Source organism: Fragaria vesca, linkage group LG2, assembly GCF_000184155.1.
Source record: "Fragaria vesca subsp. vesca linkage group LG2, FraVesHawaii_1.0, whole genome shotgun sequence".
NCBI lineage: Eukaryota > Viridiplantae > Streptophyta > Magnoliopsida > Rosales > Rosaceae > Fragaria > Fragaria vesca.
The window spans coordinates 12,563,919-12,581,659 of NC_020492.1; the positions used below are offsets into that span (position 1 = coordinate 12,563,919).

General features: G+C 37.8%; 4 protein-coding genes across 5 annotated transcripts in view; 3 read left to right on the plus strand and 1 right to left on the minus strand.

Annotated features, from left to right (window-relative positions):
• Positions 1–6: 6 nt before the first annotated feature.
• On the plus strand, positions 7–3,576 carry LOC101309786 (carbonic anhydrase, chloroplastic-like). The gene is made up of 9 exons (XM_004290365.1): positions 7–149; positions 223–281; positions 683–841; positions 928–976; positions 1,088–1,201; positions 1,358–1,411; positions 1,815–1,897; positions 2,002–2,107; positions 3,074–3,576. The coding sequence occupies exons 1-9, from the start codon at positions 90–92 to the stop codon at positions 3,275–3,277; spliced, it is 888 nt and encodes a 295-aa protein (XP_004290413.1). The 5' UTR covers positions 7–89; the 3' UTR covers positions 3,278–3,576.
• A 3,013-nt stretch (positions 3,577–6,589) lies between these two features.
• Positions 6,590–8,127, minus strand: LOC101310075. Its single transcript, XM_004290366.1, has one exon. It carries the CDS (start codon positions 8,084–8,086, stop codon positions 6,866–6,868), a length of 1,221 nt encoding a protein of 406 aa, XP_004290414.1. The 5' UTR covers positions 8,087–8,127; the 3' UTR covers positions 6,590–6,865.
• Positions 8,128–9,841: 1,714 nt separating this feature from the next.
• Positions 9,842–16,530, plus strand: LOC101296177 (probable ubiquitin-like-specific protease 2B-like). The gene is made up of 13 exons (XM_004292428.1): positions 9,842–9,971; positions 10,040–10,207; positions 10,290–10,318; positions 10,438–10,492; positions 10,691–10,799; positions 11,643–11,774; positions 12,860–13,060; positions 13,164–13,219; positions 13,338–13,431; positions 14,134–14,224; positions 14,463–14,582; positions 14,835–15,170; positions 15,918–16,530. The coding sequence occupies exons 1-13, from the start codon at positions 9,842–9,844 to the stop codon at positions 16,458–16,460; spliced, it is 2,064 nt and encodes a 687-aa protein (XP_004292476.1). The 3' UTR covers positions 16,461–16,530.
• A 248-nt stretch (positions 16,531–16,778) lies between these two features.
• LOC101310367 (magnesium-dependent phosphatase 1-like) overlaps positions 16,779–17,741 on the plus strand; it is a 2,272-nt gene continuing 1,309 nt past the window's right edge. Inside the window, exons 1-2 of one of the 2 annotated variants that reach the window (XM_004290368.1) lie at positions 16,846–17,010; positions 17,541–17,712. In XM_004290368.1, coding sequence (XP_004290416.1) covers positions 16,901–17,010; positions 17,541–17,712 — 282 coding nt within the window. In that variant the 5' untranslated portion in view covers positions 16,846–16,900. Of the gene's footprint in view, positions 17,713–17,741 lie in introns of both variants that reach the window. The other variant, XM_004290367.1, reaches the window with a different exon arrangement.

The window sequence follows — 17,741 nt, forward strand, 5'->3', positions numbered from 1 at the left end:
CTCTCTCTCTCTCTCTCTCTCTCTCTCTCTCTCTCTCTCTCTCTCTCTCTCTCTCTCTCTCTCTCTCTCTCTCTCTCTCTCTCTCTTCCATGGCACTTCTGGCCCCGACCTCCTCCCTTTCAAAAGACTCGTACTCTGTATCATCCACAGTAAGTCCATTCCCTCTTTCTCTCCAGCATTTCTTCCACAGTAAGACTCTTACAACTTCTGCTACATGTACAGATCCGTGGTTCTAAGCTCCAATCTCAGCACACCCGTTTCAGGTCATTCCGTGGTTCCAAGTAAGTTGCTGCTTTGCTTGATTTGCTTTCTGCTTTTCAATTCACATGTCGTCGTGTACCCTGATACTTCTGACTCAGATTGAGGAGTAGATAGTCAGCTGCAAATTCATGGACTGCCCCTTTTATTAGTGAGATCAATACAATATGATATATGATGGGATTAGATAGAGGTCTTTTATTTACTTGTCACAAAATTCTGATTTTCTTCGTCTCATGGTTTGTATATAGGACATGTTTACAGTATAAGGTTACAGACTACATGCAACCTTCGGATTGATCCTAAGAGATAAGCCTGTCTCTATTTATGTTCAAATCGCCTCAAACTGATCCACTTAACCTGAAATGTCAAACATAATGGTTGAGTGTTGAAATGTTATTTTTTTTTGTTCTATATGCACCAGTTATTCGTATTTGACCATAAAGGCTTCCAGAGAGTCCTTAGGCCTGACTCAACAACTGAAAAGCAACAAACTGGAGAGAGTAGTGGAAACTGAGGATGGGAGCGATTTGTTTGAAGATATGAAACATCGGTTTCTTAGCTTCAAAAGGCAGAAATATTTGTGAGTCTTCAAGTACTGTGGTCTTGAAGTTAATACTTAATAGTTCAAAAATTCTGATTTCTTATTTGATTCTCATTTTTTAATAGGGAAAACTTGGAACACTATCAAAATCTTGCCAAGGGTCAATCACCAAAGGTAGTAATATTAAATTTTCGCAATTGAAGGATCAAGTATATTGTTAGATAGATGCATTTTAGTGAGGAGAATAATAGAATATGCATGTGTACTGATGGTTTTCTGGAACAGTTCTTGGTGATTGGTTGTGCAGACTCTAGGGTCTGTCCCTCAACAATTCTGGGATTCCAGCCAGGAGAAGCGTTTATGGTTCGCAACATTGCAAATTTGGTTCCACCCTTTGAGGTAAACCCGTGATGCCAAAAAAATTGAAAACTCACCAATGACATGAGATATCATGCAATAGATATCCTTTTATTTTATACATAAGGTCTAAACCGAGATATCTTTTCCCAACAATTTTTTTAAATCTGTTTTTTTTTTTTTTAATGTTTTTTGCAGAGTGGACCCTCAGAAACAAATGCTGCACTGGAATTTTCTGTAAATTCTCTTGAAGTAAGTATCCACTCATTTCTTTCCATGCTGGATGTCTTTTATCTGTTGGTTGTACATCATCTGCTTACTGATTAACGATAGTGAGGTAGGAAATATTTGGGCAATTTCTTTTTTGGATATAGGAACTTAAGTATTTGAGAGGGAGTGAGTGAGGAAAGCACCAATATACAGAAGTACCTCATAAACTTTAGATCTTTTTTTTAATAAGTTTATATTTGATGCAATAGAAATTTACTCAATGTCAGCAATAAGAGAAGGTGTCAAGTTTATCTGCATCAGGAAAGTGCAGTATTCAGACATAGTATGATTCATTTCCTAGTAGTAAAATGGAAAACAGATGCAACCTTACCGAACTATGCAATCCTTTTTTTTCAAATTGTAATAGACTTTAGTTATTTTACAGGTCAAAAACATATTGGTTGTTGGTCATAGCTGCTGTGGAGGCATTCGTGCTCTTATGAGTATGAATGATGAAGTAGACAAAAGGTTAAGTATACCTTTTCAGTTTACAAGTTGTGGATTATGATTGTGCTGTATGATCTTTTCTTCTATCAAGTTATGTCTCTGACGTCTAAAACTCATTTTATCAGTAACTTTGTCCAAAGTTGGGTTGTCAATGCAAAGGATGCAAGGTTGTGGACAAAGATTGCTGCCTCCAATCTCAGCTTTGACCAGCAATGCAAACACTGTGAGAAGGTAACTAATGTTTTATACTATGCAATTACAAATGTGTGCCATGCACTAGCTTTCTGTTGAACAACAATTGCCAGTTTGTATTTTCTTTATTTCCTTGGTATGTGCGTGTGTACCAAAGTGATATTCTCATAGTATTGTTATCCACAATGTTCAACACAGTTTGATTTGATGATTCCTCCCAAAACTTTAACCAGAAGATTATCAATGATTTAGTTTTCTTGTTGAGCATAGACTGGGGTTTCAACTGAGTTACAGACCTACAGTTCAGCATATTGATATTTTTCTTACGCTGTCTTTATTGTTTATTTCTTGTCCACTTCTTTGTATAATGCGTGGCACTTGGACCTCCCTACTTAATGGACCTCTACTTCACTTTTACAAAAAACTAAAATGCTATTTACACCTCCCTAATTTTCCCAAAATACTCATCCTCCAAATCAATAAAAAAAAAAAACAACCATTCTTAAATTCAATTTGATAAAAAAAAAATTCAAAAATTCTCCAAAGAAATGACGTGCTTCATATATATAGATGTTGAATTTTATCAATCAATTGAGTCGTTTCATTGTTGCTAGTTTTATCTTATTATACCAAAATCCCATCATCTTTTATTTTTTTGAGATACATCATCTCATCGTCTATGAAACCAATTTTTTTCTGTGATCTCATATTTGAATTCATTTGAAATCATGTCTCGATTTCAAATCTAAATAAAATCTTACTTTATAGTTTTTTTTAAGAATGAAATCTTAATGTGGCTTTGAACGTGCATTGTCTGTGAAAAAAAGAAGAGTTTTGTGTATGTTTTTATCGGTAATTTGATATGAGTTGACAAAGTTAACAAATACTTGAAAAAAAAGGAGAGGTCTAAGTGCTAATTGTGGAGGTATGAATAGAAGCTCCCTTTGATATAAAAAAATAAAAATAAATAAAAAAAGGAAATGTTGAGCGGGCATTATTTTGCAGGAATCAGTTAACCGTTCGTTGTTAAATCTACTCACTTACCCTTGGATAGAAGAAAAGGTGAAGAAAGGCATTCTATCTATACATGGTGGTTATTATGATTTTGTTGACTGTACATTTGAGAAATGGACTCTCGATTACAAGGAAGACAATTTGAAAGAGAAAAATGGCAGAGTCTCAGTTAAAAATCATTTACTTTGGAGCTAAAATTCTGAGTCTTTCCTCTCATATATTGTTCTAAAAGATTTGCGTACTGTGAACATTAATGTAATAAGATGGTTGGAACAATATTTTGTAAATGTGGCATTAAATGGAACTTTCCTGAGAGTGCTGAGGACTTGAACTATGTAGTGTGTTATCTCTGGCTATTCTAGCAATAGCAAGCACGATGGAGTTCCTTTATGGTTTTGATGGAGAATTGAGCTGTTTTTGTGGAGCTAGATTGAGGTCTTGTCTCTCTTGATCCTTAAATAATAAAGCTTTGCTTTGGTGTTGCGCTCCTTCAGGTGATTTGTAGGTCTCGATGGCCTAGAGTGAAAGAAATTTAATAATTTATGGTCTTTTATTTTTGTTTGACAAATAATTGGTCTTTTGTGGCTATGATTTTTTGATAACGGATTCGATAATCAGCTCCCAACACCTCTGTTATGGGAGAGATTATGGGGTAGCTGATTTAGCCAAGTTCTAAACTGAAGTGTGTCCTCTCAGAATTGTCTGAGCAGCAAGCTTAGTTAGAGCGCTTAGCATGGGTTCCACCAACAATTCCTTCCGGTCCCCGAGTGAGGAGAATGTCTTGGTTGAGGAGTTTCTTGCAAAGTTGGAAGAAACGTTCGTTTGTTAAGCGTTCGTGTGAGTGCAATTGTGTTACTGAAACACTTGCTTCATTCTTGCGGACGGCTCTCTCACTAAAACCCCTTGAGGAGTCCCCCAACCCCTCGGGTGAGAGATTGTTCTTATATGGAGCTTGGTCTGTTTATATTATGAGGGGGTCCGCGGATGCATGGTAGGTGATGGAGAACGACCCCAACAGAGCCGAAGGCAGACGAAGTTGTCATTTTGCCCCTGTAACATTATAAGATCATGTGCACGCAGAGACGTTCGCGTTCAAGAAGATCTTAATACCTAGAAGGAGTCATTTTTTCCCGAAGTCGTTGTCTTCGGCTGTTATGAGACCTACGATCGTCATTACTGAGCATGTAACGGGAGGAAGCATGTCTCCTCGTTTTATGCTCATGAGACACGTGGTGCCCCAAGAGTGGTCGGTCGTGCGGCATGCTAGGCTTTGTTGTCGTTCGAGTTTCTTAGGTTAAGGAACCATTTTACATCATGTGTCTTGATGGACACATGGCCTGATCATGAGCGTTTATCGATTTGACATCGACGGTTACGATCGTTCAGATGTCGTATATAAAACTTCGACGTCAGTGTGAAGAAGACTTCTGCCATTTTGAGTTTTCAAGAGAGATGAGATTTTCAGAGCTTCCGAAAACTTCAAAGTTTCCTGAATCTTTGTTGCTGCAGCCTTTCGAGCTTTCCAAAGAGATGAGAAATCTTCAAGCTTCACTTTCGTAAGTTTCTTGTGTTGGAAATTATGTAATAATATCTAATATGAATAAAAATAAAATTACTTATGACATTTCCATTTGAAAATGTGTTTCTTTTACACTAGGTGAGTATGTGTCTTTAGGAATTAGTGTGTCTTTTTGAACGGACATGATGGTCCACTTGGGGTTTTATATAAACTCACAATCACATCTCCTCAAGATCATGAAGTTGGTGAAGTCTATCATTCGTAAGTTCTTTCACATTTCTCCTACAAGAGTACAAAATACAATTTATGGTTCGCTAGAATCTAAAATTACGATGCTTCTATTTTAGATCATCGATTGTTGTATTCTACAAGGCGGATGCCTATCGAACTACAAGTCTACAAGCATAACGATAGGGGCGAAATTTGTCTTTAGTCAAGTACTTTATGTATGTCTCAATCGGAAAATCAAGTAACTTTCTTTCCTTGTACTTCTTATATAGAATTCATATGTCGTTGTGATCGTATTTTAGGATTGAACAATTACTTGGCTACTTGCAATCCTAGTCGTACATTGTTTTGTTTGACATTCTTTATTGAGATTTCTATTATATTAAAAGATCATATATATAATTGTTCCCCAACATCTTGATCCTTTTGTGTGCTTATTTGAAAGCTTTGTGAGATTTTACCAAAAGCGCTTATGAGTTTTATGTTTTGCATGCTTTCTGCGTTCTTGCTTTTCTGGGTTTCTGGGATTGCGTTTACGTTGTTGGGTAGCCAAAGAACTGTGTTAGAAAGCATGTCTAGGAATCTAGGATTTTGCTCTTTAGTTCTCGGCACCTGTTTTTGGTGTTCTTGAACTTTTATTTTAAATTTCTTTTGGACGGGTAGGCTAGATTTGAATCAGATAGCCGCTTTCCTTTCGGTGTTTAGAGAGATGGTTGTGAACGTTGTAACCTTGTCGAGCGATAGTGAGGGAGCAAGTATTTTTCCTTGGTGACTTTAGTTTTGAATCATTGTTGAATACATACTGATTGTGCAATCGCGATTGCAGTTAAAAATTCTCGAGGATCCGATCTCTCAAGCGCTTGAGGCGATGTACAAGGCAGAGACCGCTGGTGGGAAGAAGAGCTGGGCTTCCCGCTTCAGGGCACAAGCTACCATCTGATGCCACAAAGATCCTCGACGAGGGGAGGGAGATGGAGCGGATTAATCCTCACACCGTGACTGCCTAGATATCCAGCGGTCGATGTTGGGTCATGAGAGTATGGCTCTCTACTCATCGTAGAACTCATCGTAGAACATCCATCATGTCCGGCTGGGATGTCCTCCGGTGTAGCGTCACACGCTCGCATCTCGTCATTTCTTCTTGGACTCGACGCCTCGTAATCAAAGACTCTGATCGGTCGATACACACACATATGGCATATATATTAAACACGATGAGTAGAGCGCTCCATCAAACCTTCCAATATAAATTTTGACAAAAGGAAAGAATTCTTATCACTCCATCAAACCTTCCAATACAGACTAGCAAAGAAAGGAACCATGCCGCAAAATTGTAAAAGGGCTAAGTTTGCATGTTACCTAGAAAGATGTACACGCAAACTCGAGAATTAACTGCAGTTTGACTCAATCTGTGCCACAAGCACAGGTTTACTGGGCAGCTATGACAAAGAACAGACATCAATATGGTTAAGTGCGAGCATTTGCTCCTAATTGTCTAGGGGATGTAAATGAGGGCTTTATGATTTCAAGAGTTTAAAGAGACCTTGGTATGGTGTACACTAGCAATAAAGGATGCTGTGGAGAACGGGTGTGACTCAATTCTGCCATACAGATTTGTAGGGCAGAATTATCCATGGAGAACCAAATCTATGCATCCCATGAAGTTGTATTGAATCTTTTCCACCTCATCTCGTGTTTTCCATCAGACCAAAATATCCTACAGTTTGCTCAAGGACTATAAAATTATAACACCTGAAAGTGAAGTATTGCTAGTTGTCTCACAAACAAAATTCTAGGGTTTAGGGACCCTAATCCAAATTTTAGATCCATGCTCGCATCACAAGATATCTATATACAGAAACCGAACTACCATTACAAGAGCTAAAGCTAGATTAAGTTTACACTGCCGCAGATTACACATCAAAATAAGAGAGCCATTAAACAAAACACTAAGAAGCTCTTCACCATTCATTACAGCATGCATCCGAAACGCAACTAGAACAGCTAAAAGAGCAATGAGAAAAAAGTAAAGAGTCTTACGGTTTTGCTAAATTAGCCTTCACCTTGTCATCGCCAACGACATTGAGTATGGGCAGACTGCTCAAGAACTCATCAAGACCTTCGAAGAAGCCAATCCCTTCAATATTATCCTCCTCCCCATTTGCACTCATTGTCTGAGCAGCAGGTTCCTCTACCTCATTATTACTAAACTCCACATTCAAATCCAATTTCCCCAACGCAGCAGCACCTCGCTTTCTTGCACCAGCACTGGTCTTGTTACTGGAATCCCCATTGGATGGCATGACATTTTGAGTGGCCTTCCTTATTCTATCGGAAGCTCTTGCAGGGGTTGCAGAAACAGAAGCTTTTCCTTTTGGTCTTGCTGCTTTCTTGTTCCTCCTCTTGTCATTGTGCCACTCATCATCGGAATCCTCACTGGAATCGGAAATGTGGTTGAGGAAGGGGTCATCATCGTCCTGGTATACCCTTGGCCCCAAAGCAGGCTTCTTCTTAGTAGTAGTAGGAGTAGTAGGGGGTAAAGGAACAGCATACATGGTTGAAAAGGGCGACCAGTTAGAGGAATCTTTAGCACTAGCGGGCGATAAGCCCATGGGGAAATACGCCCAGCAGCAGAAATTAGCGTCCCCGCTGTCCATCACAGGCGGTGACGATATCACCACCGCATGGAAGGCCCTCTTGCAGCTTTGACAGCGAAGCATACACTCCTCATACACTCTAGAGTACTCAAAGAGATGAAAACAGTAGGGGCATGCCGTCCAGAAATTACCAGAATCGGATGGCTCCGGCTCATTGTCCTTGTTCCTCACTGGCTGCTGCGGTGGCGCGTCGAACAACTGGTCGTACGAGGCCTTCTTGGAGGGGTTGGAGAGCACGGTCCAGGCATCCGAGACGAGGCGGAAGGCCTGATCAGCGAAAGGAAAGCGATTAGCCTGAGGGCTGAGGAGAAGGGCGAGGCGACGGTACTGAGTCGCCACCAGCTCCAGGCTGTGAGTGCGCCGCGCCAGCTGCAGAATCGCGTAATAGTCGGGCTGGTTGTTGATCCGGGACTCGCCGCCCAGGAGCGTGTCGGCCACGGCGATTAGTTGGTCGGCGGAGCCCAGCCTTGGGTCCGACTCTCGGGCGCGGATCGCCAAGGACTTGGTCCCCTGCAGGTCACGTGACGTCAGTAGCTTCACGGCGGTGTTCAGCCACCGCTCCGCCTCCGCTCTCTGGTTGAAATGGTTATGGAACTCCATTTCACCTGCACCACTCGCTCTCTGCCCTTGACCAAACAGGACTTGGCTTTCTCAGCGAGTCTGATCTGAGAGAGACCTGCCACCATTTTTATCTCATTGGTTTTGCCAACGGAGTGTGTGACACTAGAGGTCGCAAACGGGCTGGGCTTGGGCCAGCTCTTCTTAACGGGTTCGGGTTTGGACCAACCCATTTACTCAAAGGTCGGCTCCGACCAAGTCCATGAACGGGTCGTGTCGGGTCCATTTCGTGCCGAAAATTGAAAATAATCGGGGTGAATGTCTGACCACCGCTTCTACTCTCATAATCTTAATTTTTAATTATACACGATACTATTACAAACCAAAACTAATTCACACAGTCTATCAATCATTAAAGAAATAAGTGATAAATGCTCATTGTTCATAATTAATAAATTTGTAAGAAAAACTTCTTATGGGTCTAGGAGAATCCAAATTCATACTCAAATAAATAATTATTAGTATATAAATTTATTGTTCATAGAAAAAACTAAGTTTATTATTTATAAATATGTTATCTTCAAAAAAGAAATGAAAAAATATATATATTTTAGAGCGGGTCGGGTCGTGGGCCTCAATTTATCATGTTCGGGTGGGGCCGGGGCCATGTGCTTATTTTTCTAGACCTAACTCGGCCCGTTAGAATAACGTGTTTGGGCCAGGCAGGGCCGTTAACGGGCTTGGGCCGTGCTGAGCTAATGTCGTGCTCATGCTTAGCGACTTGTTTGCCACCTTTATGTGACACACACGCGTTTAAGAGCAATTTTTTTAATTTTTTTATTAAGCAAACAAACTGAAATGTTATAACGAGTTTTTTGTGAGTCGAACTCACGACCTTCCACATATAGAAAGGATACTAATGTCACTAGACCAAATAGTACTGGGCGTTTAAGAGCAAGCTTCCTCAAAATTTTTGTAAAATGAGAAAGCAAAAATTAAAATCTCTAAAAAAAAAAGTTAATTTGCTCCAACTATCAGCTTTTATATTCTCAATTTTTATATTTATTACAATAATAAAATATTTTGTATCCTTATTTATTATAAAAATAAAATATTATATATTTTATATAACAATACAAATATTCAATAAAATATTTTATATTTATTTCCTTCTCAAAGTATGTAAAGAATTTATGACAATACAAATTTAGGAAATTTGACATTTGCGAAAGCACTCCTTCTCTTTCTTCTCCATCTAAAATTTACGGAAACTGTTAGACTTGAAAAAAAAGAAATAACAATAAAACCTAAATGGAAAAAATCGAGAAAATAGAAAAGTTGTAGGAGATGCTTTAAGGGACTTTCTTCTGAAAACAAGTGTTACAAAGACCGAACGGCTTTGAGTGCAAACATTTTGTAGAGTTAATGAAACCATGTATTCAAGCTTGTGTAAATAAACATACTCTAGATTTCCAACCAAAATTGTTGTACGTATCAAGGTGATAATACGTGAATTTAGCTTTTTATTCGATGTAACCATTCATGTGACACTACCATGTATATACGTGAAGACAGAAAGCTGGTCCAAGTGCTGGTCCAAGTGTACCGAGTGATTGATCTTCCTGATTATTCTTATATTGTTAAGTTTAATTTAGGTGGCTGGCAATTAATTTTACATTGATCGATTAACTTGTTGCTGTTATTATGGTTTGTTTCTGTTTAAGTGTTTAGGCCTTAAAAAAACAAAAGAAAGAAAAAGCGAGAATTGAAAATAGAGGGACGGATCATCTTGTCTGGATGGATCCTCGGCGGTTGGGCGTGTTCGACTTGGACGAAGACGACGTGGTCGAGATTGAGTCCGCTAAATCGAACGCCAAATACAGGAAGAAGGCGAGCCCCATCACCAAGTACACGTTTCTCCAATACTGTGAGTTGTGTCACTCTCTCTCTCTCTCTCTCTGGCCTTAACCCTAAACCCTCGTGTATCGTGTGCAGTCTCCTCCTCAAAGACTCCCCTCAAGGAAATTAGCAATGTAAGTAGTCCTTCTCAAATTCCTCCTCCTTGTCTTTTCCTCCTTGAAATTAGCCTCCAAACTCCAAAATTGCTGCAGAATAAGCACGTTCCAGATGATGCTGATTGCCGCTCTTTGATATGCACTCAAGGTCTTGTATTTTTCTTGGCTTACAGTTTGTGTATTTCATTTATCTCACTCTCACCCAATGTGTTTTCTTATAAATTTAGCAGCTACATCATCAGAGCCAGGAGATGACAGTGTGAGTGTGTCCTTCCTTGAATCATTTTTCATGATAATCGTAGAAAATAGCAACCAAAATGAGGGCATTCCTTTTGGGCTACGTGGAGTTACATTAAAATATTAACTTGCTTGCTGTAGGTGGAAACTGCTTTAACTAATCTTCGTCTTGAATCAAATACTTCTAAAAAATCAGGTAAGGCCTACTTGGGTTTGGTCTCACACACACTTTTGTATATTATTTTTTGTCTTGCATGAACTTGCTTTGTGTTTTGTTGGGTTATCCTTATCAATGAAATTAAGTAGAAAAGTTATTGTTTGATCAGACCTGGCATTTTCTTTTTATTCTCATCTATCTTTCATCACAATGTTTACTGTCCACTATTTCATGCAGGTCTTAAACAGTTGAGAGGTGCAGTTTATGACCCTCATTGGTCCAAAAGACAGGAGGAAAATAAATCATTAGATATCAGATATGGTGATACATGGAACGTTAAATTTGAGTGAGTGCTTTAACATGTTTGATATATACTTTATGTTTTTTCACTCACTGACAGTTCAGTTGTTCTAGAGTTCTGTAACTCACAACTTACATAGGGTAGTGGTAGTCCATTTACTATGTATCAGTTTTGTATTCAAACATAGTAGTTCAGTATTCACAATGAAATATGCAAGTCACCCCCCACCCAATTATAGCTAGTTCATATGAACATTTCATGTTTGTGGGCTTTTGGCCATGATATAGTCGAAATTCGCTTGGCTCCCAACTGCTGGTTCATATGTCTAGAACTTAAGCTCTCCTATAGGGCTTAAAATAGATTACTTTGTACTTGATTCATTTTAATCTAGTCATTTGTTCATATTTTGGTTGTAATCTGCCCAGCAGTAACCTTTCTATTTATGCTGTCCTTGTTTGTTGACTGGATAGTTGAACTTGAACTGGACACATTATTATTGGGCAAAAATTGTAATTGCCATTCTGTTTTTCTTTATTTCTTGATGTATCTTTGACTACATACTATTGCCTGTAAGCCATCAAAAACATTGTACTAAATCCTAGCATCACACATTTGCTGTTCTTTGCATAACGATTATAATACGGTCAAACATATCATGGTGCTCCATTGCACTCAGTTTACGGCTTTTCAAGTACCACTCTAATGTGTTTGTCTCTTTTAAAATATGTATCTCTCAATATATTTCTACCTTTGGAATTTTGTATTTTTTTTTTTTTTTTTGTTTGTTCCTAAAAAAAAATTCTAAGTTCATTGTCTTCTATATTACTCAATTTCACTCATTTTTGCATCTTTTTTTTTCCTGGCATTGATTTTGGTTGTTCATTGCAGTTCTGATAAGTCTTTTGAAGATGTTATCTATCCAAAAGGGGATCATGATGCAGTTACTATAAGTAAGCGAGACCTTGAGCTTCTTGAGCCAGAGACATTCATTAATGACACCATAATTGACTTCTATATTCTGTAAGTTTGGCCTGACACCTTTGAAATATATTGCATGGAAGCATTAGAACTTCATTTCTTTTCTGGCTCCCATCCACATTCATGTAGATCTATACATTCTTCATCAATATGTCTTGCGTGTTGGTTCTTTCTGTCCCTTTAATTTTACTGTGTCAAGATGCATTTCATATAATACAGTTACACAGCAAAGGAGTCAACTTTTATGGTAGGCATGTGGTTTTTATTTTCAGAAGTTTTGAAGAGGAAAAAATTACTGTTGAACTTGTCCAACCTATTGAGTTCCCCCAAAATCTACCCTCTTCATTACTCTTCACAAACTTACAATATAGAAAAGATGTGTAGCCATGAAAAGTTACTCCAATGGGCTTGTGGGCAAGTGGGCAACATTGTGGGCTTATAGGTTTGTAATGAAGAATCACCTAAGGTATTGGCCTCTTATGTTGTTAAATGGTTTTACATTTTTGTATGTTTTGTTTCTTTGTAGCTGTAGATGAGTATCCTAGTTAGTCCACTGGACAGTTCCCCTGCATAACATTGCTTAAAGCTGTATATTTCATATCTACAAAAAGTTTGCAAAAACGGGCAGTAAAAAACTGCCTTGTCCTATTTGTCTTGGGGTTTCACAATTTTGAGCGCCTTTAGGTGTGAATGACTGTATTGTCCAGAGTTCCCATTATCTATTGACACCACAATGCTTGCATACACTACACCTACATTCTTCTCGATAACGTTATCTTAAATTTTATCTAACCGTTCAGTTACAATTTTTATCTAAAAATTAGACACTAGTTAAGTAGTTTACATCTGAACTACAGTTCAACTTTTTTTTTTCTTTTTTTTTTAAGTCTAAAACAGATACATATATTAATGTAAAGCTATAAGTTGTAGGAGGGATCAAAAGGACATTCCCTTCTTTGAAATTGTAGAGTTTTTTGTTTTTTGTTTTTTTTCCTAGGTAATTTACCTTTACCTATGACATGCCAAATCAGAAATCATACTCATGCTTGTCTTTTGGTCTGATTGTGCCTCCTACTTCTACTTGCTAAAATTATGTTTTAAACGTTCTGATTTTTATTGATTGGCAGATACTTGAAAAGCAACATTCAACCCGAGGAAAAGCATAGGTTTCACTTCTTCAATAGTTTCTTCTTTCGGAAACTTGCTGATCTTGAGAAAGACCCATCAAGTTCCTGTGAACGCAAGGCAGCTTTTCAGCGTGTTCATAAATGGACTAGGAAAGTGAATCTTTTTGAAAAGGATTACATCTTCATTCCTATAAACTACAGGTGATAAAGTTTCTTGCCTCATTCTGCTTGCTACTTGAAGCACTGGAGAATAATCCTATGTTTTCACCCTTTTAATATGAATTTTACTGCAACTTGTTAATAGGCTTCACTGGAGTTTGATTGTCATCTGTCATCCCGGTCAAGTGGCCAATTGTGAAGGCAAGCCATTTTTGTGATTTTGTTTTATCACTGCTATATGTATTGTGGTTATCTCCATTTTTTTATTTGGTTGTTATAATCTTTCTGTTTTCTTATTCTCCTGGACTTTACCTTGTAGACGAGGGAATTGAAAGCTTACCCAGGGGGCCATGCATCTTGCATATGGACTCAATTAAAGGAAGCCACAGGGACCTGAAGAATCTTGTTCAAAGGTGGCTTGATAGCTAAATTCTTGATCAGTCTGCTTATGCGCCAATACTTTATTGTACACTCTTCTGGTAGTCTATTCGGTCTGCTGCATTTTTCCTTTTAGGTTTTAACAAAAGGTGCTTCGTATTTATGCTTCCATTTTAGTGGTTTGTATATCTATTAGTGTTCTCAATTCGTTTACAATTTAATAAATGAGGAAAAATAGAAACTTCATTCTGAAAAAGATGAGACATAATTTGGCATCATTATCAAACTGTTAGTATTTAGTTACCTGCACGTCACTGGTTATCGTGTGTCTCAGACTCAGTTTGCTCCACGTTCTCAGATCTTAAGTTCTGGAAGTTGCTCACTTTGAAAGTCTATATTGTGAAAAAGATTAAAAAAAAATATATATATATATATATTTAATTTCTAAATACCTACATATAATGTATACTCTCTGGTTTAAGAAGGTCAATGTAAATACTATTCAGTATTTAGAAATTTTACTCATAGGTTGATTCTGTGAACTGGGAATCTCATTCTCCATTGTCAATACACGCTAGTAGCCCCGTTTCTTAATGAATTTATGGTCTAGAATTTAGGTCTATTTTGTTTGATAAAAATATTATACAGCAAGAATTATATTGAAGTTTTTTAATTTTCTCCTAGATTTGCAGCTGTATATATGTTGGGCAAATCTTTAATGTTAAATGATATGACAGATACCTCTGTGAAGAGTGGAAAGAGAGGAATGGTGACACGGCAGAAGGTGATTCTTTGAGATTTTTGCAATTGAAATTTCTTGAACTGGAGGTAATACACCTTGCTTTCTTATATAAATACTTGACAAAATCATTAGATAAATTTTTTTGTATGGTTTATTGTGATTAGATGCTACCATGATTTATTGGTCAATATGCAGTTAGTTTTTAGTTGGTTTTTTTTTTCTTTTTCCTTTTTTGCGTTCATCAATAAAGGTTTGCTTATGGAAAAATATTACAGAATCGTTTGTTAACTTTTAGTTAATTTTTTTTTTCCATAATGATAACAGCTACCACAGCAGGAAAATTTATCTGATTGTGGACTCTTTTTGCTTCATTATGTGGAGCGTTTTTTGGAGGAAGCTCCTGTTTATTCTAGCCCTTTGAAGAACACAGAGCTCTCCAACTTTGTAAGTGATCTGCCTTTCATCATACCCCAAACTTAGAACTATGCTGTGTGTTTATGTCCAAGACCTGTAGGGACAACACACTAACCTCTCTGTTAGTTTTGTCATCCATCTCTTTTCCGCATCCTATCCAGTTATCCCTACAGCAATTATCTAAAAGTTTCTTTAGTTGTATGCCAAACTTTCCCTTGCACCGTGTGTTCTGTCATCCTTTTTTGCTCACTTGTTTGACATTTCTTTATTATCTAATTTCAGCTAAAGAAAAATTGGTTCCCTCCTGCAGAGGCTTCTCTTAAACGCCATCAGATTAGAAAGTTGCTATATGATATCATCGAGCAATCTCAGGAAGCTGTTATAGTCGATTGCATTAACTTAGATGAATCCCCTCGAGCACTAAAAAATACAGACAATGAAGAACCTGGCATAAAGAATTTTTACGGGAATTGTCATAGTGCTGGTGCACATGCATCACCAGGAGCTTATTCTTCTCCTAGCCATGTACAGTGCTCTAGTGAATGGGGACGGGTTGCTGATACGAGTTATCTGCCGTCGACTGCCAATAATACGAGGAGTTTTATGTCACCTATACAGGTAATTTCCATTGATTTTTGGCATTGTGCATGTCTGAAGCAATGGTTGCCACTACTGGGTTGCTAGTTCCATATGTCTAAAGGGTCTTTTAATGAAACTTACTGTCAAATGGGACCCCCAAATTCACAACTCATTCTATACAAGTTTGACCATGTCATATTCCATTTCCACTTCTGCACTTGGTCAAATCATTCAATGTACCCATGCACTTAACCAGTACGCTCCCAACGGTGTCAAAGACATATGACATTCTTGGAGAAAGCTGTAATTGCATGAAAGTGACCCTTTTCCAACATGATATAAAAGAAACTGATATAGTTAATTTGGTAGAGAAGTATTTATTTATAAACCACCATGACCCATTGCGGAAAAGTAACCTCCACAATGTTTGTTATGAAATCTAGGTACATTCCGTGATTGATGGAGAACTTTTGTTAGTGTCCAAATTTGTTGGAGCATCTGCCTATTCACTTTTCATACCTCTATTATGTCTAAAACTTATGGGGTGCACTTTTATACTTATGAGACTTGTTTCCAGCATATTACATCTAAAATACTAGCGAAGTGGGCTCACTTCTTAATTCCTTCACAATAGCCTTTATAGAAGGGTAATGTCAGCATGAATGCTAGTAATTCCTAGAATATTATATCTCTGTTGTAGTCGGAGAACCATGTTGTTAGTTCACACTATGGTTTGAGAGTATGTTCAAAACTGATACATATGTACTTTATCCTGCTTGAAAACAGGAAGAGGAACAGATGGCTGATTCACCAGTCTACATTGAAGCTTGTCAGAAAGACACTGCATTACCTTCTGATTTACTACCCTGGGATACATCTGGGAGCCATGGGTTCTCAAGGAACATTGGTGTTAATGCTGATCTGAACTCAATTTCTGATACATCTAGTAGTGGATCAGAGATTTTTTCAGTGGTAGGGGTAGAAGAAGATGACTCGCTTTTGGAAGCTGAGGTGTTTAACTGTCCGAGGAAAGTGGAGAAATCTGAATCGTCTTCAAGTTGGGATCTCACTGCTTGTGTTGTGCAGGATTCTGAAGAGGAAAATGAGATGCAAGATGGCACTGAGGTTATATATATATCATCATCTCTAGCAAACCAACAAGCTAACTCTACTGGAAAAATAAATCTTAAAGAGATTAATATCCTATCAAGTAGTGAGGATCAAGCATCCGAATCTGATGACCAGCAGACTCCAAAAAGACCAAGGCTTACGCATCATATAGGTAGAAGACGGCCTACAAGAAGCCTCATGAAAGCCTTGCATTTGTGATTTTGGTTTTGTTATCATATGAACTCGTTGTGAAACTTTGTTATATTAAAGTAGAGGCCTTTTTCTAGTTACTGTTTTTCAGTAGGGTTGTTTACAAGTCATTTATTTAGAACTTCACCAACATGTAAATTTTCACAAGCCAAGTCATAAGTGACATTAAGAACATGTTCCCGCTACCAAAACACTACCGTAATTTTTCACAAAGCCAAGCCATAAGTGGATTTGCAGTTCTCATCTACCCATACTTCATAATTGATCACATTTGAGTTAAAAGATACTGGGCAAGTTCGGTAGCAAAGTTGTTTCATCTTTCAGTGTATTAAACAAAAAAAGAATATTAAAAGAAGGAATATATATATTAAAAATACGAAGTAGGACGGTTGTACCCTTTGTGGTTGGGCTCTAAGAAGAGGGGACACGAGATAATCTAAGAAAGAGCGATGGGGGACGAGAAGGTGAAGGCAGAGGCTTTAGAGTTACTGGGAATGTTCCAAGCGCTTCCCAGATTGGTTGTCTTTGATCTTGATTACACTCTTTGGCCTTTCTATTGGTATTTCTCCTCCTTTTTTCGTCTTGTTTCATTCATTTGACCCACATATGATTGAATTGAATGATTCTCTGGGTTGCAACAATGATTTAGGATTGTTTACTGAACCATAATTGTCGACTGAATCCAACACAATTACTGGGTTGACATGGGTTCCTTAGTTCGATGTCTTATGACAGTCATACTACATTAGATCCATTTGGCGAAACTTATAGCGAACACCAACAAATTCTTTGATTTGGGATACATGTTTAACATGAGTGCATTTTATTATTATTATTATTATTCTTTTGGTTGGAACTGAACATTTAATTAGCAGAGGTCAACCATTGGAAGAAATTGACAACACATGTAAGTGTGGTAGATGGACCATTGTAGTTCATCTATATAAACATGAGGTTTGGGAATTCCTACCAATATAGAGCAGTAAAGTGCTATGTTAGCGATCTTTTAGTTTTATATTTTTGGCTGAGACTAAATTTAATCTCTTTATTTCAAAAAGAAAAATTAATCTCTGTTTTTTTTTTTTTCAGCGAATGTCGCTCCAAACGTGAAATGCCGTCATTGTATCCCCATGCTAGAGGCATATTGTACGCATTGAAGGAAAAGGGGATCGATCTTGCCATCGCTTCTAGGTCACCAACTGCAGATATAGCGAAGACATTTCTTGACAAATTAAGTATCAAGTCAATGTTTGTAGCTCAGGTGAGATGGTAGTCCACCATTCTTCTACC

Excerpts from the sequence above, each read along its gene's own strand:
- LOC101296177 (XM_004292428.1), top strand. The coding sequence starts at position 9,842 with ATGGATCCTCGGCGGTTGGGCGTGTTCGACTTGGACGAAGACGACGTG. Across the intron at positions 9,972-10,039 it reads GTACACGTTTCTCCAATACT|TCTCCTCCTCAAAGACTCCC; the intron begins GTGAGTTGTGTC and ends TATCGTGTGCAG. Across the intron at positions 14,583-14,834 it reads ACACAGAGCTCTCCAACTTT|CTAAAGAAAAATTGGTTCCC; the intron begins GTAAGTGATCTG and ends ATCTAATTTCAG.
- LOC101310075 (XM_004290366.1), bottom strand. The coding sequence starts at position 8,086 with ATGGAGTTCCATAACCATTTCAACCAGAGAGCGGAGGCGGAGCGGTGG.
- LOC101309786 (XM_004290365.1), top strand. The coding sequence starts at position 90 with ATGGCACTTCTGGCCCCGACCTCCTCCCTTTCAAAAGACTCGTACTCT. Across the intron at positions 977-1,087 it reads CCAAGGGTCAATCACCAAAG|TTCTTGGTGATTGGTTGTGC; the intron begins GTAGTAATATTA and ends TTTCTGGAACAG. Across the intron at positions 1,898-2,001 it reads AATGATGAAGTAGACAAAAG|TAACTTTGTCCAAAGTTGGG; the intron begins GTTAAGTATACC and ends TCATTTTATCAG.